Source organism: Myotis daubentonii, chromosome 1 (assembly GCF_963259705.1).
Source record: "Myotis daubentonii chromosome 1, mMyoDau2.1, whole genome shotgun sequence".
NCBI classification, from domain to species: domain Eukaryota; kingdom Metazoa; phylum Chordata; class Mammalia; order Chiroptera; family Vespertilionidae; genus Myotis; species Myotis daubentonii.
Window position 1 is genome coordinate 27,553,064 of NC_081840.1, and position 25,044 is coordinate 27,578,107.

At 46.6% G+C, this 25,044-nt stretch overlaps 1 protein-coding gene across 2 annotated transcripts in view; it reads left to right on the top strand.

Annotated features, from left to right (window-relative positions):
• Positions 1-25,044, top strand: part of ZFYVE26 (zinc finger FYVE-type containing 26) — a 73,170-nt gene that overhangs the window by 35,425 nt on the left and 12,701 nt on the right. For both annotated transcript variants that reach the window (XM_059692611.1, XM_059692620.1), the window contains exons 22-35: positions 1,522-1,718; positions 4,298-4,402; positions 5,920-6,042; positions 6,418-6,594; positions 9,748-9,994; positions 10,694-10,798; positions 13,584-13,747; positions 14,787-14,923; positions 16,869-16,900; positions 17,735-17,871; positions 18,813-19,033; positions 22,238-22,385; positions 22,635-22,844; positions 24,629-24,847. In XM_059692611.1, coding sequence (XP_059548594.1) covers positions 1,522-1,718; positions 4,298-4,402; positions 5,920-6,042; positions 6,418-6,594; positions 9,748-9,994; positions 10,694-10,798; positions 13,584-13,747; positions 14,787-14,923; positions 16,869-16,900; positions 17,735-17,871; positions 18,813-19,033; positions 22,238-22,385; positions 22,635-22,844; positions 24,629-24,847 — 2,222 coding nt within the window. The remainder of the gene's footprint in view (positions 1-1,521; positions 1,719-4,297; positions 4,403-5,919; positions 6,043-6,417; positions 6,595-9,747; positions 9,995-10,693; positions 10,799-13,583; positions 13,748-14,786; positions 14,924-16,868; positions 16,901-17,734; positions 17,872-18,812; positions 19,034-22,237; positions 22,386-22,634; positions 22,845-24,628; positions 24,848-25,044) is intronic.

The following is a 25,044-nucleotide window of genomic DNA, read 5'->3' on the forward strand; positions in this document are numbered from 1 at the left end:
AGCAGCGCTTAAAACCTAGGTCTAACCTTAGAATACGTATTCATAACCAATATTCTCGACCCTGCATATCAGAACCATTGGAAGATTCAATAAACCACAAAGGTCTGAGCTCCATCCCCAGGAGCCTGGGATGGAATTAGGTAAATGTTTACTTTAAAATGGGGATCAGCAAATTTATTTTATTTTTTAATATATTCTTACTGATATCAGAGAGGGAGAGAGAGATTGAAACATCAATGATGAGAGAGAATCATTGATTAGCTGCCTCCTACATGTCCCCAACTGAGGATCGAGCTTGAAACCCCAGGCATGTGCCCTGATCAGGAATGGAACCATGACCTCCTGGTTCATAGTTCAAAGCTCAACCACTGAGCCACACTGGCCAGGCAAATTTTTTCTTTTAAGGACTTTGAAATCCGTAGAGTCTCATTTGAAACTACTCAACTCTTCCATTGTTACATGAATGAAAGCAGCCATAGAGGATATAGAAACAAATGAGCATGGCTATATTTTAGTAAGACAATTTATAAAAACAGCCCATGGGCCTGCTTGACCACCCCTACTTGAAAAGCTCCCCAGGAGATTTTGATGTGTGACCAGAGTTGAGAGCCAGTGACCTACAACACTCCACTTGGGGGAGTAAGATCGTGTAGTGTAGTGAATGGTTTCTGGGTAGAGGGCCTGGCTTCCCTGTGGAAAGAAGAAAATCCATCCTGAGAAGGGGAAGGAGTCCCCTGACTGGATGGTTATGCAGTTTTCTCTGTTTGGAGTCTGTTTTTCAGCTCTGAAATGGGTGGGGAGAGAGAGAGATCTACTAATAATGACAGAGGATACTGAGGGAGTGAAACTAGTTTACCTGAAGTAACATTCAAGTAGTTACGTATGGCATAGAGTGGAAATTGTAGGGAAAACTAAAAGTTGCACTGACTCGTTGAGTCTGAAATATTGCTATATGTGCAGCACTCCAGAACATGGAGAGCTTCATCTGTTCTGTCTTTCCTTTCTTCCTGCTCCCCTTCTTTCTTCCTATTCTTCCTCTCTTTTCTCCTTCTCTTCCTCTCTCTTCAAAAAGTCTCATGACTAAGTTTGCATAAAGAGAAACAGAGGGTATAACGTTTCTCCTTGCCATGTAGTAGTGCTTCCAAGTGTCTAAACTAGTTAAGGTCATTTGGATCTTAAAGATCCTCCAAACTCCTGTTTCATGAAAGTGAACAGGCCCTTCTCTTAAGAAGTAGCCTAGCATGGTCGGTGTGGGTCAGTTGGATAGGTGTCATCCCTGCACCGAAAGGTTGCTGGTTTGATTCCTGGTCAGGGCACATGCCCGGGTTGTGGTCTCAGTCCCCAGTGGGGGGCTGCAGAGGCAGCTGATCAGTGTTTTGCTTTCACATTGATGATTCTCTCCCTCTCCCTTCCTCTCTCTCTAGAAGTCAATAAAAATATAAATAAATTAAAAAGTAACCTGGACTCTGGAGCTCTTCTGGTGCCAGGCTTACTGCCTCTGGGCATCTTTTTTTCTTGTAGACGAAGAAGGTTGGCAGTACCTGTTTCCTGTGAAGGATGCATCTCTGAGAAGTCAGCTAGCCCTAAAGTTTGTGGACAGGTGGCCCTTGGAGTCATGCCTGGAGATCCTGGCCTACTGCATTTCAGACACAACTGTCCGAGCGGAACTAAGGTGTGAACTACAGAGAAAGCTGGCGGAGCTGCAGATGTATCAGAAGGTACATACCCTGGCATCAAGAGAAAGGAACTGCATTTCTCTGTTACCAACTGTACCTAGTCTATTCTCATGTGATGGTGGATTCTAAGAAACAGAAAATCTAGGCCTGGCTTTTGCTTTGCATCTGGCTTCTGTTCTTAAGTGAACAACAAGGAGGCCTCCTGTCTGGGTCTTATTTTAATTACTCCTATAATTTTAACATTGGATGATGCTTTATAGTCTACAAAGCCTTTTCACATATACAGGGTGGGGCAAAAGTAGGATTACAGTTGTGAGCACATGAAACACAGGGTTTATTTTTGTATTATTATTTATTAACTAGGGGCCCAGTGCACGAAATTCGTGCACTGGGTGTGTGTGTGGGGGGGGGGTGTCCCTCAGCCCAGCCTGCCCCCTCTCACATACTGGGAGCCCTCAGGCGTTGACCCCCATCACCCTCCAATCACAGGATCGGCCCCTTGCCCAGGCCTGATGCCTCTGACAGAGGTGTCAGGCCTGGGCAGGGGACCCTCATTTCCCCCCATCACTGGTTCTGCCCCCAGCCCAGGCCTGATGCCTCTGGCCCAGGCGTCAGGCCTGGGCAGGGGACCCCCAGACCCCTCCGATTGCTGGCTCTGCCCCTTGCCCAGGCCTGATGCCTCGGCCAGAGGCGTAGACCCCCATCACCCTCTGATCACCTGATCGGCCCCTTGCCCAGGCCTGACACCTCCGCCAGAGGTGTCAGGCTTGGACAGGGGACCCCCATCTCCCCCCGATCACTGGCTCTGGCCCCCGCCCAGGCCTGAGGCCTCTGGCCCAGGAATCATGCCTGGGCAGGGGACCCCCATCTCCCTCTGATCGCTTGCTCCACCCCCCCGCCCAAGCCTGACGCCTCTGACCCAGGCTTCAGGCCTGGGCAAGGGGACCATCATATCCCCCCAATCCCCGGCTCAGCCCCCCGCCCAGGCCTGATGCCTCGGCCAGAGAAGTTGACCCTCATCACCCTCCGATCACCAATCACCGGGATTGGCCCCTTGACCAGGCCTGAGGCCTCCAGCAGAGGTGTCAGGCCTGAGCAGGGGACCCCCAGCTCCCCGCGGTTGCAGGCTCCGCCCCTGCCCAGGCCTAACGCCTCTGGTTGAGGTGTCGGGCCCGGGCAGCGGGGACCCGCAGCTGCAGCGGCCCCGTGATCGTGGGCTCCGCTTTAGGCCCAGGCAAGGGACCCCTAGCTCCTGGGACTGCCAGCTTCGACCGTGCCCAGCTCCCATCGCTGGCTCCACCCCTACTTCCTGCTATCACTGGCCAGGGCGGCAAAGGTGCCTGATTCTCCGATCATGGGTGGGGGGGCAGGGCAAAGGCGGCCCCAGGGCCGCCTTTGCCCTGCCCCCCCAGCTCTTAGCTCCCCCCCTGGGTTTCCGATCACTGTCAGTGGCAGGGGGCTTCTTCCTGCTTTCCCTTTCGCCTCCCTGCATTGTGCCTACATATGCAAATTAACCGCCATCTTGTTGGCAGTTAACTGCCAATCTTAGTTGGCAGTTAACTGCCAATCTTAGTTGGCAGTTAACTGCCAATCTTAGTTGGCAGTTAACTGCCAATCATAGTTGGCAGTTAACTGCCAATCATAGTTGGCAGTTAATTTGCATATAGCCCTGATTAGCCAATGAAAAGGGTATCGTCGTACGCCAATTACCATTTTTCTTGTTTATTAGTGTAGACTAGAGGCCCGGCACACGAAATTCATGCACAGGTAGGTTCCCTAGGCCTGGCCTGGGATCAGGGCCGATCTTCCCTGGCTGCCAGCAGCCAGCCCCACCCCCCACTGCCACAACTGGTTGCCCTCTGTGTGTGGAGCTACTGGTGGGGCAGTTGGGTCCCCTGCACTGCCTGCGACCACTGCCACCCACCCCCAGTTCTCCGTTCCCCATCGGGCGATCAGAGCCTGCTGGCTGGGGAGAGAGACCAAGAGGTTGGCCTGCAGGCCCTGATGGGGTGATTGGAGCCTGCGGGCTAGGGGCAGATCCTGCATTGAGTGTCTACCCCCTGGTGGTCAGTGCACATCATAGCTGACTGGTCGTTCTGCCGTCTGGTCAATTTGCATATTATACTTTTATTATATGGGATATGCTAATTTTCCATATGTACTTGGAACTGAACAGAGCCCTGCCAGAGAAAGGCAGGTGAAAAAGATGTTCTTTCTGCTCTTGCTCAGCAGTTTTCATTAGGAGCTAAATGCTGCATGCAGGGTTAGCCCACAGAACATTCAGGCCAGCAGAATTTCTTGGGTAGAGTTTTGAGATGGAGGAGCATAGGGCAAGTGACCCTAGAGCAAGCTGTTACAGAAGCTCTGAGAACTGCCCTCACAAGTGAAAGTCCCCCATCCTGCCCTCACCACTCAGTCTTTGCTCCCTGATTGTGCTTCCCTGGTAGGTTCATTCTCTTCTAAACAGTCTTTGCCCTATTTGCTCCATTCCTCCTTTCCTGGAAAGTTATGACACCTGACTTTGGCACAGAGACCGAGGGTTGGCTCATCCCTGGAAACTCCAACGACTCGTTCATGGAGGAAGAAGCTGCATTGTGGTTTGATAGCTTTTCCTGTCTTAGATTCTAGGTTTGCAGGCTACCCCAGTGTGGTGTGACTGGCAGACCTTGAGGAACTGTTGTGTTGACGACCCATCAACTGTTATGAACGTGATTCTAGAAGCAAAGGTACCATTTTCCTGAGTGATATTCCCCTTCTCTTTTCAGAGTTACAACTCTCTGGCTAGTTCTGTAGATCCTTCCCCCCTTATCAATGTCCAACTTTTTTTATAACTACATCACATTCTTTTTCTGGGGGGTGTGTGTGTGAATTACCAATATACAGAGAAGTATAAAAATAGTAACAGTTGATGCTTTTCTGCTATCACCTTGCATTCCTTTTCTGCACTGTATACATTGGGTACAAGATGTATATGTAGCAGTGGAATTGCTGTGTCATTGGGCAGGAGCATCTCACCTTCACTAAGATGTTACCAACTGCTCTTCCAATCAGTTGCCCTGGTTATACTTCCATTCCCAGTTCCTGTTGCTCCATATCATTACTTTTGGTATTACCCCACTTTTCACTTTTTGCCAATAGGACGGTATCTCATTGTTTTAATTTTCATTTCCATAATTAGTAATGACTTTGAATATGTTTTCATGTGTTTATTGGACATTTGAAAGCTATATAGAATTTGTCTACCTTTTCAGGAGCTGATATACCATAGTTCAAAATGTAGATCTGCTCATTCAGCTAGCTGTTCAGCCATCCAGGAAACATTACTGAATACCTGTTATTTGCTAGGCTCTGTGCTAGATGGTGGTGAAACAAAGAGAATTAAGCTTGGGCTTTATGCTTGAGCAGCTCACATTTTGGGAAGTGGGCCGATGAGAGACAGTATTCCTAGGAAATTATTATTTATCAAGTGACAGAAGTAAGCCCAGATTGTAGTAGGAGCATCCGCGGGGCATCTGCGTAGCCTGAGAAACAAGGAAGCATCCTGAAGAAGACAACACCAGGCAGAGTTGTGGGAGGGCATCCCCAATGCCGCCATGTTAGAAAACTTGGACAATGCCCGGGAGATTCTGTTCTCTGAAATGGTTATCCAGAGTTCACAAACTGGGGGTGAGAAGTAGCAAGGAGGGACATGGGTGGAATCCAACCCCAAACATGTTTGTTTGGCCTATGCAGTATTGGTCTGCAGAATTTTTATTTTTTATATTGATTTCATTGCTAACATTTTAAAATAGGGACCTTTTTTATTTAAAAATTGTTTTAATTTTTTTTAAGACTAGTACCTCTGGACCGGCACATTCCTATGGCCATAGTCAATGCTGAGTAGGCATTGTCTCCTTTGGACGGCCTTCTCAGTCTTCCCCAGTTCCATTGTATCTCTCAGGGCTGACACCAAGTGTCCGTCACTGTATGTCTGCTTTTCTTTGTTATAATACAGCTGAGATGAAAATCATATCGTTAACAGTCAGCCTGCTTCCATCATTTTCATAACTTACCTGCCCCTCTAGTCCTTTGAGTTTATGATCCCACTTTAATCCTTTAGTGAAATTCCATTCAGCAATTACCAAACTTTCTGGGGCTTTAGCAGACTCAGAATGCTGAGAAAAATCAGGCAAAAGCTGCATGAATGCCAAGGCCAGTCATTCAAAGGTATTGAAGGTGTGTGTGTGTGTGTGTTTCCTTCCAGGAGTATGGACTATGTGAGGAGTGGGGCTGCCTCTACCCCATTCCAAGAGAACACTTAATCAGCCTACATCAAAGGCATCTTCTTTATCTTCTAGAAGGAGGAGATCATGAAAAGGCTCTGCAGGTAAGCCTCCAACTTCTCCCATTTGGGCGGGGGTAGGAGGGTACAGGAAGGTTAGTGAAATCAGATGGCTTTGTTCCTGCTTAATTTTGTGCAAATATTTGCAATCTCAGGTCTGCCCCTTCTTGTCCTTCAGGAGGTGGTTATAGTCTAATTCTTGAACAGAATGTGACTAGCTCTGCATTAGGTACAACTGGGTCCCGGATTCTGCTGGATCCTGTCAAAGCCATCATGTGTGGAGCTGGGGGGTATGGTGGGAAAAAATGAGTGCAGAGAAGGGGTTAGTCTACAATGCATAAGTATTTTGTTCTCAAACAAAGCAAGGCTGGACTACGTGTTCTACAAGCTTCGCCTTTCTCCTCTGCCCTTCTCCAACAGCTTCTGCGAAGAATTCCTGACCCCTCCATGTGCCTTGAGGTCACAGAGCAATCCCTCGACCAACACCCTAGCTTGGCCACATCTCACTTCTTGGCCAACTACCTCACCACCCACTTCTATGGAAAACTGACTGCTGTTCGACACTGTGAAATCCAGGCACTGTACATGGGATCCAAGGTAAAGAGGACAAGCGGGTATTGGGAAAGCATGCCCAAGGGGAGACTGTTGGCCCAGCTCCCTTGTCAGAATTGGCCCATCAGTGGTTCTTCACCTGCCATCTTTGGCCTGTGCTACATAAAATCTTTACCCTAGCAGCCCACCATATCCTAGCTGAGTCCCTTAGGACTTGTCATTCTCTTACTGCCCCACCTCCAAAGTGAATTTTATCTGGTCCTTTTAAGTTCTCTTTATGCTATCCCTGGCATCGGCTATATCAATTCTGAGCATGTATTAGAATCACCTGGACTTTTTGTTGTTGTTGCTTGTTAATCCTCACCCAAGGATATTTTTCCCATTGATTTTTAGTGAGAATGGAAGGAAGGGCTGGGGAGAGGGAGAGGGAGAGGAAGGGAGAGAGAGAAGAAGAAACATGGATTGATTGCCTCCTGCATGCACCTCAACAGGGGCCAGGTATCAAACCTGCAATCCAGGTACATGAACTTGACCAGGAATTGAACCCGTGACCTGGGCCAACGCTCTGTCCACTGAGCCACTGTCCAGGGAACCACCTGGTCTTTTTAAAAATACCAGCAGTTGACCTCCACCCCCAGATCAATTAAAACTGAATCTCTTTCAACAGGGCCTGGCTATCTTCTAAAGGGATTCTGGTGTGAGGATTTAAAACTACTGCTTGATAAAGGGTTAATATGATGAGGAAATAGGCCCTTACCTTTGATACATAACCTTGGAGACACTAGTAGAAAAAAATTATAAACTAGAAAAAGTAAACAATGAAGGAGTGTTTGGGGTGAGATGGGGCCTCTGACACTCTTCTAACATTTCTGATTGGCAGTCAGATAGACTGCCCACAAACAGAATGAGCACTGGGACAGCCAGGAATATGATAGGACCTCTGGCCCACTTGCTAGGAGTTCAACTACATAAAAGTACCTGAAGAAAATACATCTTTTTTTTTCTTTTGATGCATTGTACCAAAATGGGGGACTCCTTGAAAACTGGCAATGAGCAGAACCAATGAACATATTTCAAGGCTAATGATAACAACCTCCAGAAGTTTAGAATAATCATTCACCTGTAGGGTATTGGAGATGCCAGGTTAGGCAATCCATTGATATCATCTTAAACTGCTCATTCTAATAAAGCCTCAAGTGGACAGAATTGTGGCTTTAAAGTGAGACAGAGCTCAGCCATTTCTAGAGGGTCTAGGCCAGAGGTCATTAGTCTACCAGCTGTGGGCTAAATGCACTCCTGAGCCTACTTTTGAAATCAAGATTTATTGGAACACAAGTGCATGCATTACTTGCGTATTATCTGTGGCTTTTTCCCCACTACACTAACATATGGCCCACAAAGTCTAAGATATTTACTGTCTGACTCTTTACAGTAAAAGTTTGCTGACCCCTCCTCTAGGTGAAGGTAGTTGGAGTGTACTTTTTTTTTTATTGATTTGAGAGAGAGAGGAGGGGAGAAGCAGGGGGACATCAATGTGAGAAAGAAACATCGATTAGCTGGGGATCAAACCCACAACCTGAGTATATGTCCTGACCAGAAATAAAACCCACAACCTTTTGGTGTATGGGACAATGCTTCAACTGAGTCATATCCTATATAATAAAAGCTTAATATGCCAAGTATCTGACTGTTCGACCAGTCGCTATGATGCACACTGACCACCAGGGGGCAGATGCTCTGACCAGTAGGTTAGCTTGCTGCTGGGGTCCAGCCGATCGGGACTGGATGAGAGGGGCTGTACACGCCCTTGAGCCCTCCCACGGTCCCCCCGGACTGGATTGCAAGAGGGCACAGGCCAGGCTGAGGGACCCTACCAGTGCACAAATCCTTGCACCAGGCCTTTAGTAAAATATGTAAACATAAATAACAGCATCTATATATGAAACAACTATAGCATTTCTAAAATATTTCTAAAGTATTTATTACCACTTGGTTAACCTTATCTGCTGAATTTTAAGTATCATCTCTAACCCTAAAACTAAATTTGGTTCAATACATATCAAATATTGGGCTGCTAAATGCCATAAAACATATTATACATATTAATTATGTTAAGTAATTAAAATTTCCACCTATTCAACCACATTTAGTTTTATACACTCCCTTGCAAACTAGTATACTGGACTAAATTTTTTGAAAATTTTTTTATTTATTCAGTTGAAAGAGAAAAAAGAAACATCAATTTGTTGTTCCCCTTATTTATGCATTCATTGGTTGATTCTTGTATGTGCCCTCACTGGGGATCAAACCCACAATGTTGGCGTATCGGGACAATGTTCTAACCCCATGGTCAGCAAACTGCGGCCCCTTGAGTGTGGCTCTTCCACAAAATACCATGTGTGGGCGCGCATGTACAGTGCGATTGAAACTTCGTGGCTGCACTCAAGGGGCCAAAGAGCTGCATGTGGCTCGCGAGCTGCAGTTTGCCGACCACTGCTCTAACCAACTGAACTATCCAGCCAGGCTGGACTAAAATTTAATTCAACAAATCAGTCATAGTATATCAGATCTGTAAGTTATCACCTGAAAAAAAAATTGATAATTTTCATACTGGTTTTTATAAATAAACTTGGCCCCGATCATGCCCTGGTGGGGTCCCTCAGCCTGGCGTGCACCCTCTCACATCCTGGCACCCTTTAGGGGCTGTCAGCCGGTTTTGGCCTGATTCCTACAGGCCAGGCCGAGGGACCCCACCATTACACGAATCCATGCACTGGGCCTCTAGTTTTTTAATATGTTTTAATTGATTTTTTTTTTTTGAGAGAGAGAGAGAAAAGGAAAGGGACAGATAGAAACATCAATGAGAGAGAAACATGGATTGGTTGCTTCCTGCATACACTGGGGATGGTGTGTGCTACCCAGGCATGTACCCTGACCGGGAATAGAACCAGTGATCTCTTGGTGCATGGAACGACACTCAACCACTGAATCACACTGGCCGGGCTGGAATGTGCTTCTTGATTGCTTCCTGGAGGATTTAGATAGTCCAGCCTTGCTTCCTACAAGACTACTAGCCAGTTTCAGTAGTTAGCCATGTACCCTTGGTCCCTAGCACCTTCCCTTTCCCAGTAAGAATCTCGGCTTTCTTCTGAGGTTTGGGTACAGTTTTCTTTACTCTGTGATGTACCCCACCAACAGGTTCTGCTGACCCTGCCTGAGCAGCACCGGGCCAGCTATTCCCACTTGTCCTCTAAGCCCCTGCTCATGCTAGAGCAGCTGCTCATGAACATGAAAGTGGACTGGGCCACCGTGGCTGTGCAGACTCTGCACCCACTGCTAGCCAGGCAGGAGATCGGCTTCACTGTGGACGACGTTGACTCACTGCTCTCCAGATACGCGGGGAAAGCCCTGGACTTCCCATACTCTCTGAGGGAGAAACGATCAGGTAACTGCCCATACCCTCGGGGGTGGGGGGGTCTATATGGAGTAAGAAAGTACTATGCTACATCCTTAGTTTTAATTTCTTAGTTTTAATTTCTCCTCTTTTATTATTTTGAGTTGATGGGGATTGAAAGAGAGTAGGGGAGATCTTGGTCTCGAAGGAAGTAGCAAGCTAACCAGAATTTTTAAATGGTAGCTCATCACTGTGTGCTTGATAGCATAAAGGTTTGGGAAATGAACGTATTGGAAGTGGTCTCTGAGTGGCCTTGGTGCAGTAGGCCTTGAAGTGCCGGAATTTTGTATAGAGAGAGTGCTCTATCCCCAGGGTCTCAGCTACCACTGGCATGTGAGCTGACTCGGCCTCTTCAAGAATAAAGAAAATGAAGTCAGTATGGGCTGATGCTTCCAGCAGCTCTTTTTCTTACTCCGTACCCTCCAGGGCATCATCTTTACTTCCCTCTGGACATACTTCGATTTCTTTTGTAAAGTCTTAGCATCTACTTTATTTTCTCGTGTGCCTTTATAATCATACTTTGTTGAGGACTTTCAGAAGTAGGCTTAGAAGTGCTCTTCCATTCCTTTTATACCTAGTAGGATCATGGAGTGACAGCCAGTGAAAGCAACAGGGCTTTGAACTAAATACCTCGCACAGTGAAGAGGCTTATGGTGGAACGATATTCTGACGGCATTTTCCTCTCTACAGATTCTGAGATTCACCTCCAAGAAACTGTGGGTCAGGCTTCCGACCTCGAGACCTTGACTAGGTCACCATCATCAGAGTTCTCTCCCGCTACGGCTCCTGGGCAGGGTAAGAACAGGTTCTGAGAGTTTCCCAACTTTTAGTTCAATCTTGCCTATTCTGACTTTCCGATCCTTTTACCCTTTTTTAAAATTACCCATTACAACATTCTTACTGTTTTTCTTGGTTTGTTCCACTTTGTATAACCCAGAAAATTCAGCATATAGTTGATTCTCATTATTTGTAGTGGTATATCTTTAGTTTCTACTAACACTGACTTAGTGAATACTGAACCATTGCTGCTAGGAAAACTATGTACACGGGTGTATATAGATACATATCACATAATATCTTTTTTTAAATACATTTTTTATTGATTTCAGAGAAAGGAAGGAAGAGAAGAGAGAGAGAGAAAAACATCAATGATGAGAGAGAATGATTGATCAGCTGCCTCCTGCACACCCCACACTGGGGATTGAGCCCGCAACCTGGGCACGTGCCCTGAATGGGAATCAAACAGTGACCTCCTGGTTCATAGGTCAACACTCAACCACTGAGCCACACCAGACGGGCAGTCACATAATATATCACATATATATTCACATATGATTTAGATATATATCATATATACAGATTAGATATATATATCACAGATTATAATCTTAAATTGAAAACAGTTTGTACCAGTGGATTCTATTTTACTTATTTTACAAAAGAGAAAAAGAGGTTCAGCCATGTTAAGTGATATGCCTGAGGCCCCCACTATTGGTGCCAGAGTTGGAATTCAAGCCCTGTCCAGCCAGCCCCAGAGCTGAGCCTCTTGCATGCACTACCCTGTCTCCTACCATCTCTGTCTTCCGTCCTCTGAACTAAAACAAGAAAGCAGAATGTCACCCTTTCAACCTCAGCTGAGAGCCTGCTGTCAGGAGGCTTAAATTACTCACCACTCTGCATGTCTGTGAAAGCACTATAAATATTGATTTTAAGGTTACAAATAAATTTTAGCCAGTAGGCAAATTCACAAATATGGAATCTGTTCATCAGGAGAATTGATGGCGTTTAGTCCTCATGTTTATTCTGCTGCTGTGCTGCACTTAATTACTTATGTCCGTCACCCACACGGGGGCAAGCTCCTTGAAGGCTTGGCCATGTGTTGGTCGGCCCTTTTTACCATCCCTCCCACTCTCCCGCACAATGGCCTACACTCCAGCCCCTTGCACAATGGCCTACACTCAAAAGAAGCTCAGCAAGTGTTTGTTTTGCCAGCGGTTAGAGCAGGATTCTGGGGAGAGATCTATAGCCTCTGTTCTTTTGTGTGCTGCTGAGAGTCGCTATGTTTTTCAGTTTTCTTTTTCTGTGACCTACCAACATTGCTCTGCAAGGTGACAAGAAATCTCCTTAGATGCCATAAAGAAAGACTGTGGCATTTTAAGGCCATGCTTTGAGAATTAGTCATGCTTCATGGTAACCCTCAGACCTGAGGGGAGGGCTCAGACTTACAGGCGTATGAGCAGCTTCACACGTATCCGCAAGGCGGCCTGAGCAACTTTGGTTTATGTTTTTGGGTTTTTATTTTTAGCTTTTTATTATGTTTCAAAACACAAAAGTAGACAGAATAGTACAATGAAGTCTTATTACCCAGCTATAATAATTATTGTCTCATGATGACCACTCTTGTTTCATCTACACCCCTGTTGTTCTACTGGATTATGTTGAAGCAAACCCTAGATAAAATTTCATTTATAAATATATCAGTATATATTGCTAAAAGTAAGGACATTTATAAAACAAAACCATAACATTATTATCATACCTAAAACAAGTTAATGATTCCTTGTTATTATCAACTACCCAGTCACTATTCAAATTTCCCCAGTTATCTCGTAAAGGTTTTTTTAGAATTACTTTTTCCAGAATCAAGATCTAATACTGTTCACACATGGCATTTGGCTAAAATATCTCTTAAAGCTCTTTTTTTAGAAATATATTTTATTGATTTTTTTACAGAGAGAAAGGGAGAGGGAAAGGGTTAGAGAATTAGAAACATCAATGAGAGAGAAACATTGATCAGCTGCCTCCTGCACACTCCCTACTGGGGATGTGCCCACAACCAAGGTACATGCCCTTGACCGGAATCGAACCTGGGACCTTTCAGTCCACAGGCCGACGCTCTATCCACTGAGCCAAACCAGTAGGGCTCTTAAATCTCTTTTAATCAATAGGTTCCCTATATCTTCCCTCCCCCCTATTTTTTATTTGTGGAGGAAACTAGGTCATTTGTCCTGAAGCGCATCCCACATGCTGGACTTTGCTGGCTGCTGCCCTGTAGCAATCTGGGTCTTTATCCCTGTGTTTGTAATGTACCGGTAGAGATATCTTAGAAACTTGATTTGATTCAGGCCTAATATTTGGGGGTAAGTATGTTTGATGGGTGTTTATGTGCCCCCCATGAGGAGATACACAGTGTCCAGTGGTCTCTCTTTTTGTGATGCAATCACCCAGTAATGATCATTAACTGCCTTGTTATTTCACTAGGGCAGTGGTCGGCAAACTCATTAGTCAACAGAGCCAAATATCAATAGTACAACGATTGAAATTTCTTTAGAGAGCAAATTTTTTAAACTTAAACTATATAGGTAGGTACATTGTTATTAACTTAATTAGGGTACTCCTAAGGCTTAGGAAGAGCCACACTCAAGGGGCCAAAGAGCCACATGTGGCTCGTGAGCCGCAGTTTGCCGACCACGGCACTAGGGATTGATAAAGTGGTGAAATTCTAATTCTCTCACTCCTTCCTCATTTATGAGCTGAACTATTCATCACCTTGTCTCTGACTTCTGGCTCTGACTCCCAGGTGTCGCCCTTGTACGTTCCCCCAGTCCGAAGGAGAGGAGTGTCCCACAGAGCCAGCCCCCGCTGGAGTTTGTGCCCCCAGCGACACCCCCGGGCAGGCACCAGTGGGTACCGGATGAGAGCGAGAGCCTCTGCATGGTCTGCTGCAGGGAGCACTTCACCATGGTGAGCAGCATTCGTCTCTGGCTCTATCTGAAGGAGAAACTAAAGAAAAACTCGAGTTTGTAGTCACCTCGTGTCCGCAAGAAGATTATTGGTATTTTCAGAAAAATTACCAAATCTAAGACTTTGGATTTATCTTTGATCTGACCAGAGTGTATTTTTTAGATTCAAGCAGGTGGTAGATGTCCTGAAAGAGCCTTAAATTCTAAAATCTTTGCCATTCTCATGAAAAAACATAAAAGAGGCGGACTGATATCACAGGACTCTACACATCAGAAGCCCTTGTTCTGAGCTCCCCTGTCTTTCACAATAAGACGGGTGACCTGGTAATGGTTATATGTGCTGTCTCTGGCAGCAGAAGACCTGGGCTCTCATCTCAGCTCTGCCTCTTATTAGCAATGTGACCATTAACTTTTCAGGGCCAGCTGCTCACGTGTAAACTCAGGATGATAGGTTATTTGGCTCATGTCATTGTAAGGGCTAATTACATAACAGATGTCACCACACTTAACACAGTGCCTGACTGGTGTATTACTCAGTCCTGATGAAAACGAGGATGATGTGAATTCTCTGTGTCTGTTTCCTCCTCATTTATAAAAGAGGTGTAATATGTTTACCAATCTCTTATAATGAAATGAGGTAGTGCTTGTGAGATATTTTGAAAAAAAGAACACTTTTTCATCATCGTGAATACCCTGGAGAAATCTCATCTGCCTTGGCTGAGAAAGTCCCTCCTTCTCCACTGTTTTTTGCTATACATTTACCTGTTGCCTCCACAGACAGGGAGATCTTATCAGGAGCCATTGCTAAACTGCTCATAACTTGGGCATCTTTGCTCATCAGCTGAGAGAGAATCTTTAAATCTCAGCTTCTCAAAGGCAAGCACTATTGTGTTCTTTCTCAACGGAGGCCAGGCACCTGGTGTTCTTAATAAGTCACGGGGCTGACACCAAGGATAAGTGGATTAACACTTCTCCTCACAGTTTCCACAGTCTTACCTACTCTTCCTCCCCGTCCTTCTCTTCCCTCCGACACCCCTCAGTTTAACAGACGTCATCATTGTCGCCGCTGTGGCCGGCTAGTGTGCAGTTCCTGCTCCACTAAGAAAATGGTTGTGGAAGGCTACAGAGAGAACCCCACTCGCGTGTGTGACCAGTGCTACGGTTACTACAACAAAGAGTGAGTGTTCTGCAGTGGGGCTGCTACTGTTACTGACCACTACCCCCTCCCTCAAGTCCTTGCACTCCTAGGAGGCTCATTGTGGAGAGCATCTCAAATCTGGTTACAAAATGTTTTAACTTAACATTCACACTGAAACGCCATGAACTCTACAATGATATGTTTGCCCTTGGCCAGAGAAACTTCTAAGGAAGGAGATAAGGGTGAGAGGAAGCCAATTTTAAGGCTCTGACGTGATGTTTTCTCTGAGATTAGGACATTTGGTTCTACAGCCCGTGCCCTGACTCAGGTCACTGATCTCAGTTCACCAACCTCCTCAGCTGTGTTACAGCCGCTCTTGCTCCAGTTGGTCTCAGCTGGACTCCAAGGGACATGTTCCTACCTGCTGAATGTTTGGGCATCACTTTCATCAGCTCTAATCTATCTAGTCATCCTGGTTTGTTATCCATAATTAGAAGAGCCTTTCCAGTAACCCTATGTGGTCCTACACACAGTTCTCTTGGTGACAAATTTCAGAAACTGCTCATCCCTCTGGCAAGACAGATCAGGGCTGTGTTGGCTGGCTCAGTGTTGCTCAATTATTCCCACAACTTCTAGCAGCAGAGGAGGCTGAAACTAAGACTCCCAGGGCATATGAGCCAAAGCAACTATCCGAAAGCAAAATTACTTTGAATTCTTCACGTTTTACTTACAGACTTTAAATAGGTTTTACATTTTGTTCAGAGGTGTAACAGCATTTTTGTGTTTGTTTTAAAATGAACATTTTTTGTCATTATTTACCATGATGATTACTGACCTTATAGGAAGGAAGACATGCCATGCTTATACTACAGTTTCTGTGACCCTGGCATATCACTGCCTCCCTCAGTGTGGGGACGGGAGAATTATCTGTCTACCATACTGCTGAGATTTGAAATGAGCAGTTAGTATTGATGGGGATTCTTTCACTCATCAGTCGCTCAGCAGTAATCACTTTGTTCTCAAGGAGCCCCCAATTAGCGGGGAGGCAGCCAACAGACAGACCACACAGTCATTGACTAACCACAGTGGTCAGGTGGGTTTCTGAAGTGTGGCACCTGAGCTGAGTCTTAGAGGATGAGAAGTTAGTAGGAAAAGAAGCAAAAACAGAGCATGCCCAGAAATGGGAGGAACAACTGTAAAGGTAAGGGTAAGGGTATTAGAAAGTGTGGGTCATTGAGTAAGTGTAAGTAGCTAGGAGATGGGCTAAGATTCTGGCCAGTGTACCTTGGACTTAGAGGCTGGCAGCTGAGCCAGGACTTGGGCAGTGGCGCAAGGCTTGGAGCATGCCCTTTGACAACATGGGTTGGGGTTGACCAGCAGGCTGCTCGTGCAGGTCACGATTTATGACTCAAGACCTGAGTTCTGGCTTGTAGTGTCACCTGAAGTTGATCAGAATCAATGGTAGAGTTGACTCTTTTGGAATTTTATGGGTTGAGCACAGGTTGTGAGTGGCAGGAGATAGTCTCAGGAGGTAGCCAGGTCAGATTACAAGGGGGCATTGTCTGCTGAACCTCAATGTGAAATAGTTTTACCCTGAGGAGCTACTGAAGAATTTTAAGCACAAGCATCATTTGACCAGATATGCATTTTTGAAAGCTTGCTGTAGCTGTAAAGTACAGGATGGGCTGACAGAATGAAGGAGACCAATTGGGAAGCTATTGAAAGGGCTCTACCAATAAATGATGAGGACCCTCTCTGAGGCAAGGATAGAGAGAGAGATGGGGACATTTAAAGGGGCAGTTAGGGGATGGAATGGACAGGAATGGGTGAGTGATTGGTTATGACAAGTGAGGGAGAGGAAAGAGTTTTAGATAATTTCCTATCTCACTCAGGTCACGGAGTAAAGGTCAATGCTATACCAAGCTCAAATCAAAGAGAAGGAGGAGAGATTCAGGCATTTCATTTTTTCTTTCTCTGTTTCCAGTGGGCCAGAGGAGAATCCAGGACAACCAGAAGGTAAGGCTGAACCACATTGCCTGGGACTCTTTGTTTCTATAACTGGCACCCTTAATGGCACCTCAGTCCAACTGGTTGGCCCAAGAAAATTCTTCGCATTTCAATCAAGCTCTCCCTTAAAGTTTCTCATCATATTAGTCTATCATCCTGGCCCATTACTTTCGAGCATTGAGAAGGCCAGTAACCAAATAATTTGGTCCTTAACTTTTAGTTGGTTTTAAAAAAAATTTTTTAAATATATATGTTTATTGATTTTAGAGAGAGGGAAATGGACAAGGAGAGAGAGAAACATCTATATGAGCAAGAAACATATATTGGCTATCTCCTGCACACCCCGTACTGGGGGATCGAGCCCACAACCCATGCTGTGCCCTGACCAGGAATCCTTTTGGTATATGGGATGATGCTCATCCAACTGAGCAACACCGGCCAGGGTGTTTTTTTGGTGTTTTTTAACCCCTAGGTTCCTATTCACCATCATACTACCTCCCAAGGCTCCCTCTTTCCCCCCTAATTAACCACTATTAGTAGCTTGGCCTATACCCTTCCACAGCAGGTTAATTTTTGAGTAGCCAGTGGCTCAGCCCTCCATTTGAGAGGCATGAACCTTTCAGGCTTGTGTGACAAACACTGTAATACTCATCCCAGGCCTCCCCTGTGGAAGGAAGTTTGAGGTTCCTTAAGGAGGTCTCCTAGAGGAAATAAAAAGGACCAAGCAAAGAGAAAGGGCACTCAGCAGGCAAGAATCTGCCTGCAATTCACACCAGCTCATGGGGCTGGGCTAGAATGGCCTGCTGGCCAGTGGCTGACACACAGATGGCATTCTCTTCCCAGCCCCGGACAGCGCCAAGAATGAAAGCCCACCATACTCAGCTGTGGTCAGAGTCCCCAAAGCACCTGAGGTAGAATGGATTTTGGACTTGAATGAGGAGGAAAATGAGCTGGTGCGGAATGAATTTTACTATGAGCAGGTAATTGCAATAAAATACAATGGCCATTTGAGTTTCTTTATGATGTTTAGTAGTATAGAGGGAAATGCAGAGATAGGTGAACACAGCCTGGCCTTCACTTGCTTAGTGTAACAATATGGGAGCTAAGACAAGTATACCAGTTAAGGCAGAAAATGAGGAGCATCATGGGAAATGCATGAGGAGATCAGGAAAGGCTTCCTGGAAGAGGTAGCATTTAAGATGAGCCTCGGAAGAGCATAGAAGTTTGACAAGCAGAAATGTGGGGGTTAGGAGGGGAGTGAAGATAGGGAAAGGGCAAAGAGTGCAAAACTAAAACATCTGAGCAAAGGTTCACTGTTTTAAATTGCAGGTCATATGGGGAATTGGAGATGGTTTAATTTTGAGGGAGAGGGTATAGGTAAAGAGGTAGTAAAAGATAGGATTAAAACAGGCTATTTATGTTTAGGGACTTGAATTCTGCAGTAAGGAATATGTCCTTAGTAGGCATCAGGGACAGTGGAAGGTTTTGGAATGTGCTTTTGGAATATGAATTATCATCAGTGTGTTCAGTGACCTTAAGCAGAGGCTTCTCCAGGTGCTCAGACAAGCAAGGTGACCATCATACTCTAAGCCGGAAATAAAGAAAACCTGTGTTAGTGGGACACAGCCTGGAAAGAGGAGGGGCCTGTGAACATTCCCAGGAAGTAGGTAACACCTGAGCACAGCTGCTTTCCTCCCAGTAAGGTGGTGAAACCTAGCAGCCAGTGCTTCAGAGATGCTACTTAGAACACCTGGAATTTGTTTATTTCCACTTCCGCTTTGCTGTGGAATGTTGGCTCCTCCTTCAGTGTTTTCCGAGCTTTGTGAAGCAGGAAGAATAATTCCCACAATCTAACTACCTATGGAGAACGCGTGGGTCCCTGAACTCACTGTGTGCTTCTCTCTTCCTCCACACTGGCCAGGCCCCCAGCGCCTCCTTGTGCATCGCCATCCTGAATCTGCACCGGGACAGCGTTGCCTGTGGCCACCAGCTGATTGAGCACTGCTGCAGGCTGTCCCAGGGCCTCGCCAACCCAGAGGTGGACGCAGGGCTGCTCACAGACATCATGAAGCAGCTGCTCTTCAGCGCCAAGGTGATGTTTGTCAAGGCCGGCCGCAGCCAGGACCTGGCTCTTTGTGACAGGTAATGGGAGTAAGCCTGGCAGTCAATTCTATCCAGCTTCTCTTCTGGCCCCACTGTGAGTTTTCACCTCACCATCCTCTCTGACAGGACATACTGAAATGTTTGCATCGCAATTTGATGTTAATGTCGTGCTGCTACCAGATCACCCTCCCTGAGCAGCCTGTGTCCTTCCTTCTCTGTCCCTGAGTGCATCCTCAAAGCAAGGATTCTCTAGCTATACCCAGTCAGAAAGAACTCAAAGACTCTGGTTGATTTGTAATTAAAGTCAGTTTAGCTGAAACCGGTTTGGCTCAGTGGATAGAGCGTCGGCCTGCGGACTGAGGGGTCCCGGGTTCAATTCCGGTCAAGGGCATGTACCTGGGTTGTGGGCACATCCCCGGTGGAAGATGTGCAGGAGGCAGCTGGTCGATGTTTCTCTCTCATCGATGTTTCTAACTCTCTATCTCTCTCCCTTCCTCTCTGTGAAAAATCAATAAAATATATTTTTTTAAAAAGTCAGTTTAGGGGAGCGCCTTTCATCTCTGTGGAACTTTCTGGCTTTTAAAGATGTGTCCTCCCTGAGTGTCCAGTGCTTACCCTTGACCAAAACTCTACCCCAACCTTGCCCAGATTCAGACTGTGGCCTCAGGGAGTTCTGACGAGAGCTCTATAAAGCACACTGGGGACTGATGTATCCCTGTGTCACAGGCAGGAGTCTGAGTCATAAAGTAGAAATATCTTTGAAAAAGGTATGAGTAAGCCTCAGGTTCCTGCACAACCTGCCCTGCCTCCTTTTATTAACATGACAATGAAAACTCCCAGTTCCCAGCTTATCCACCCAGTTGTGTGACTCACGTTGTGTGTTCCCAGCACTCAGGCCTAGCCAGATTTGGGAGCAGAGAGCATAATTTTCTTTGAAGTGTAAGTACCTCAGACACTTGCCTGCAAACTCAGCAGCTGGCATAGAGTGCAGTGAATCTCAGCTTCCCCACTTCCAAGCTCTGTCACCTTGGACAAGTCTGTTCACCACTGTGGGCCTCAGTTTCCTCTTCTATAAAATGAGTATGACAATAATACTTATCTCATATGGCTGTTATGAGGACAAAGTGAGAATATCCATGTAAAGGGCTAAGAACTGGGCCTACTACTCCAAAAAATATTATTTTTAAAAAATATTTTCATTGATTTCAAAGAGGGAAAGAGAGAGAGAAACATCAGTGAGAAAGAATCATTGATCGGCTGCCTTCTGCATGCCCCCTACTGGGTATCGAGCCCACGACCTGGTCATGTGCCATGATCTGGAATGGAACCATGACCTCCTGGTTTATAGGTCAACCCTCAACCACTGAGTCACACCAGCCAGGCAGCTTTATTATTTTTATTAACAAAAAACAAAAGGTTGAGAAAGATAAAAGGAGGTGGAACAAAAAATGGAAGGAAGTTTGAAGAAGTTAATTTCACTCATATCAAGAGGTACTAGATTCTACATCATCTTTCAAGTTCATAAATTAATAAATAGATGTACCATGTTAAATAAAGTTTATAAATAACCATGAAAAGAACCAAAAAACTACCAATTTATCAGAAATGGAAAAGAGGGTGACATGGAGACAGAAACCCCTTCATATAACAAAAAGGTAAACTTAAGGCAAAAATTAAAATATATCTAAATACAGCATGGGGCAAAAGTAGGTTTACAGTTGTAAGTATGTGAAGCACAGTTTATTCTTGTATTTATTAATTATTGTGTTATTTTCCATATGAACAACTATAAACCAACTTTTGCCCCACCCTGAATATCTTGAATATCAATAATGTAAATGATATTAAGGTTTTATTTTAAAAAAAGGATACTCAGATTGGGAGGGGAGAACAGATTTAACATTAATTCCTATGCTTCCTTCAAAATCTATTATAGACTAGAGGCCCAGTGCACGAAATTTGTGCACTGGTAGGGTCCCTAGTGGCTGCTGGCTGCCAGCCAGGTACTCCCTCTCTTCCCGCAGCTGGCCACACCCCCTGGACAAACTCCCGGTCGAGGGGACAATTTGCATACTACGCTTTTATTATATAGGATGGAGGAAATATCCGCTTTAGGCTGAGGGCAGCAGAAGTTAAGGAAGTCCTTAGTTCAGTGGGATTCTCACCCACCCCCAGGGGGCTGGGGCTTCAGCAGTGGTTTCAGATTGCACATTCTTTCCCGCTCCCCCCGGATTCAGAGACACCCACTCTGGAGAATCACTGTCTTTGTGCCCATTTGCTGAGGGGAGTGGATACATCTCCCATGTGTGTTTAGAATTCTTGGTTTGCAGAGTATTTTTCTACTGTCTTTAATTCATAAAAAAACTCACACCCCCTGTTACAAATGAACAAAATGTAGTGATAACAAATTTGCTTTTACACGCTGTACTTTCCTACTCCATTCCCACAAGCTTGAGAATCAGTACCGAACCGAATCCCTGTTCAAGGAAATCAAGTCAGGATCCACAAGGTCTTTTGCTAGAGTTAGGTTACAAGATTTAAGAACCTTGAGCACTAGTCAGAATGATCCAGCTCTCTGGGCTTTCTGTTATAAGGTTTTGCAATCACCAGGTGTCGGGAACACTGAAAGGTGGCAGTCCGAGTAGGCTGTGATGAGGGCCCATCCTTAGCCCAGAGAAAGGATGTCAAGTCCAGGAGACTGGAATCCGAGGAAAAGGACAGGAAGGTCTGCCCAGCAGACCTCCAGGGATGGCAGTGATGTGAGCCCTGTGCTGAGCAGGAGTGCAGGCCGTCCATACAGTCTCTGTGCAAGCAGGGTTCAAAAGGACCAACAAGCAAACAGGAAACTTGAGAGCCTCCAGCATTCAGTGTAAAGGCCTTGCCTCAAGTAGAAGACCCGAGCGACCCTGCTCCACATGTTAAGACCTAACATGTAATGAGCGCCTGCGAAGTTCCTGACACTGTCCTCAGCCCTTTCACTTGGGCTATTTCATTTTTATATTCATTTTACAGATAAGTAAATTGAGACAGAGAAAGGTTAACTAGTTTGCCCAAGATCATAGAGCAGCTAAATGATGGAGTTGAGATTCAGAGTCCGGCTCTAGCCTTCTCTCGTAGTGTCTCTGTATCTCTCAATTCCCACTATCACAGTTCAATTGGAAATAAATAGAACACCTTTAAGCAGCAACTATTCTTAGTAAGACTCTGTGGAGCCTCATTGCCTTGTCCTTTTCCTCCCCACAGCTATATCAGCAAAGTAGACGTACTGAATATTTTAGTTGCTGCTGCCTATCGCCACGTGCCATCTCTGGATCAGATCTTGCAGCCGGCTGCAGTAACCAGGCTAAGGAACCAGCTTTTGGAAGCTGAGTACTACCAACTAGGCGTTGAGGTGAGACAAAGACAAAGCTTACTTCTACCCCACTGTAATAAAATGCCTCGCCTGGCCTTGCAAACAGGTATTGCATCTCAGTAGTTCTTGGCCATGAGCAAGTATCTAGGGCATGACCAGTTTGCCTGGGGTGGTGGTGGCGGGGGCGGGGGGGGAGAAATGATTGGCAACAAGGGGATAGAACAGGCCTTCGGGACTCTCAGGCCTTGATGTAAGTACCTCTAACTACAGAAGCTATTTTTCCTCCAGGTCTCCACAAAGACTGGGCTGGATCCCACTGGGGCATGGCATGCTTGGGGAATGGCCTGCCTCAAAGCTGGGAACCTCACTGCTGCACGGGAGAAGTTCAGTCGCTGTCTGAAGCCCCCGTTTGACCTCAATCAGCTGAGTCATGGCTCAAGACTTGTACAGGATGTGGTTGAGTACTTGGAGTCCACAGCGAGGCCACTCCTATCCTTGGTAAGAGCACTGTGGACGGAGGGTCCGCTCAGGGAGGGAGGCCCAGGAGCAGTAATGACCTGGGGACACGATCAAGTTCCACTCGGCTGACGGTGGCAGGCTTGGGTTTTGTTCGTTCTATTATAGTTTGATAAGTAACTATATATGGTTAGATAAGTAATACAGAATCACTGTATTACTTATCACAAAATTTTTTTTAAAGCAAGCTACAGAAAACTACTTTTAAATGATAAAAATCACATATAATCTCATACCCAGATTTAAATAGTATTTAGATTTTGGTGAACCTTCTATGTTGTGTTTTTGAATGAAATTGATGTTATGCAGTATTATCCTATCTAATAAAAGAGAAAAATGGTAATTGGCGTACGACGATACCCTTTTCATTGGCTAATCAGGGCTATATGCAAATTAACTGCCAACTATGATTGGCAGTTAACTGCCAACTAAGATTGGCAGTTAACTGCCAACAAGATGGCGGTTAATTTGCATATGTAGGCACAATGCAGGGAGGCGAAAGGGAAAGCAGGAAGAAGCCCCCTGCCACTGACAGTGATCGGAAACCCAGGGGGGAGCTAAGAGCTGGGGGGCAGGGCAAAGGCGGCCCTGGGGCCGCCTTTGCCCTGCCCCCCAGCCATGATCGGAGAATCAGGCGCCTTTTCCGCCCTGGCCAGTGATAGCAGGAAGTAGGGGTGGAGCCAGCGATGGGAGCTGGGCACGGTCGAAGCTGGCAGTCCCAGGAGCTAGGGGTCCCTTGCCTGGGCCTAAAGCGGAGCCCACGATCGCGGGGCCGCTGCAGCTGTGGGTCCCCGCTGCCCGGGCTGGACGCCTCAGCCAGAGGCGTTAGGCCTGGGCAGGGGCTGAGCCTGCAACCTCGGGGAGCTGGGGGTCCCCTGCCCAGGCCTGACACCTCTGCCGGAGGCCTCAGGCCTGGTCAAGGGGCCGATCCGGTGATTGGTGATCGGAGGGTGATGAGGGTCAACTCCTCTGGCCGAGGCATCAGGCCTGGGTGGGGGGCTGAGCCAGGGATTGGGGGGATATGATGGTCCCCTTGCCCAGGCCTGAAGCCTGGGTCAGAGGCGTCAGGCTTGGGCGGGGGGTGGAGCAAGCGATCAGAGGGAGATGGGGGTCCCCTGCCCAGGCATGATTCCTGGGCCAGAGGCCTCAGGCCTGGGTGGGGGCCAGAGCCAGTGATCGGGGGGAGATGGGGGTCCCCTGTCCAAGCCTGACGCCTCTGGCAGAGGCGTCAGGCCTGGGCAAGGGGCCAATCAGGTGATCAGAGGGTGATGGGGGTCTACGCCTCTGGCTGAGGCATCAGGCCTGGGCAAGGGGCAGAGCCAGCAATCGGAGGGGTCTGGGGGTCCCCTGCCCAGGCCTGATGCCTGGGCCAGAGGCATCAGGCCTGGGCTGGGGGCAGAACCAGTGATGGGGGGAAATGAGGGTCCCCTGCCCAGGCCTGACACCTCTGTCAGAGGAGTCAGGCCTGGGCAAGGGGCTGATCCTGCGATTGGAGGGTGATGGGGGTCAACGCCTGAGGGCTCCCAGTATGTGAGAGGGGGCAGGCTGGTCTGAGGGACACTCCCCCCACACACACACCCAGTGCACGAATTTCGTGCACCAGGCCCCTAGTAATATTTAGAATTTTGTATCCTGCCTATTTTTCTACCCTTAAAACTGTATCGTGAGCATTTTTCCACATTGTTAAATATTCTTTAATGATAACTTCAGGGACTGCAGAGAACATACTGAATTCCATTTTCCCTCACTCTCTCCTTCCCTGTCAGCAAGATGATGATTACTTGGCCACCTTGAAAGAACTGGAAGCTACCCTTCGGACCCAGAGCCTCTCTCTGGAGGTGATCCCTGAAGGGAAGATCATGAACAACACCTACTACCAAGAATGCCTCTTCTACCTGCATAACTATAGCACCAACCTGGCCATCATCAGCTTCTACGTGAGGCACAGCTGTCTGCGGGAAGCCCTGCTGCACCTGCTCAACAAGGTGAGCCACAGATGCAGCTCTCAAGCGGCAGTGCCTGCTCTGCCCTCCTAGGTGGGCCACCTAGCTTTAGGGTGGGGGGGCGGCAATAACCCCCTTAAGCTAAACCTGGCGGTGAGCTATGAGACCACCTCTGCCAGAGGGAGGCCCGGTGGAAAATTCTGTCTACACAGATCATGATTTGATGAGTGTGCAGCAAG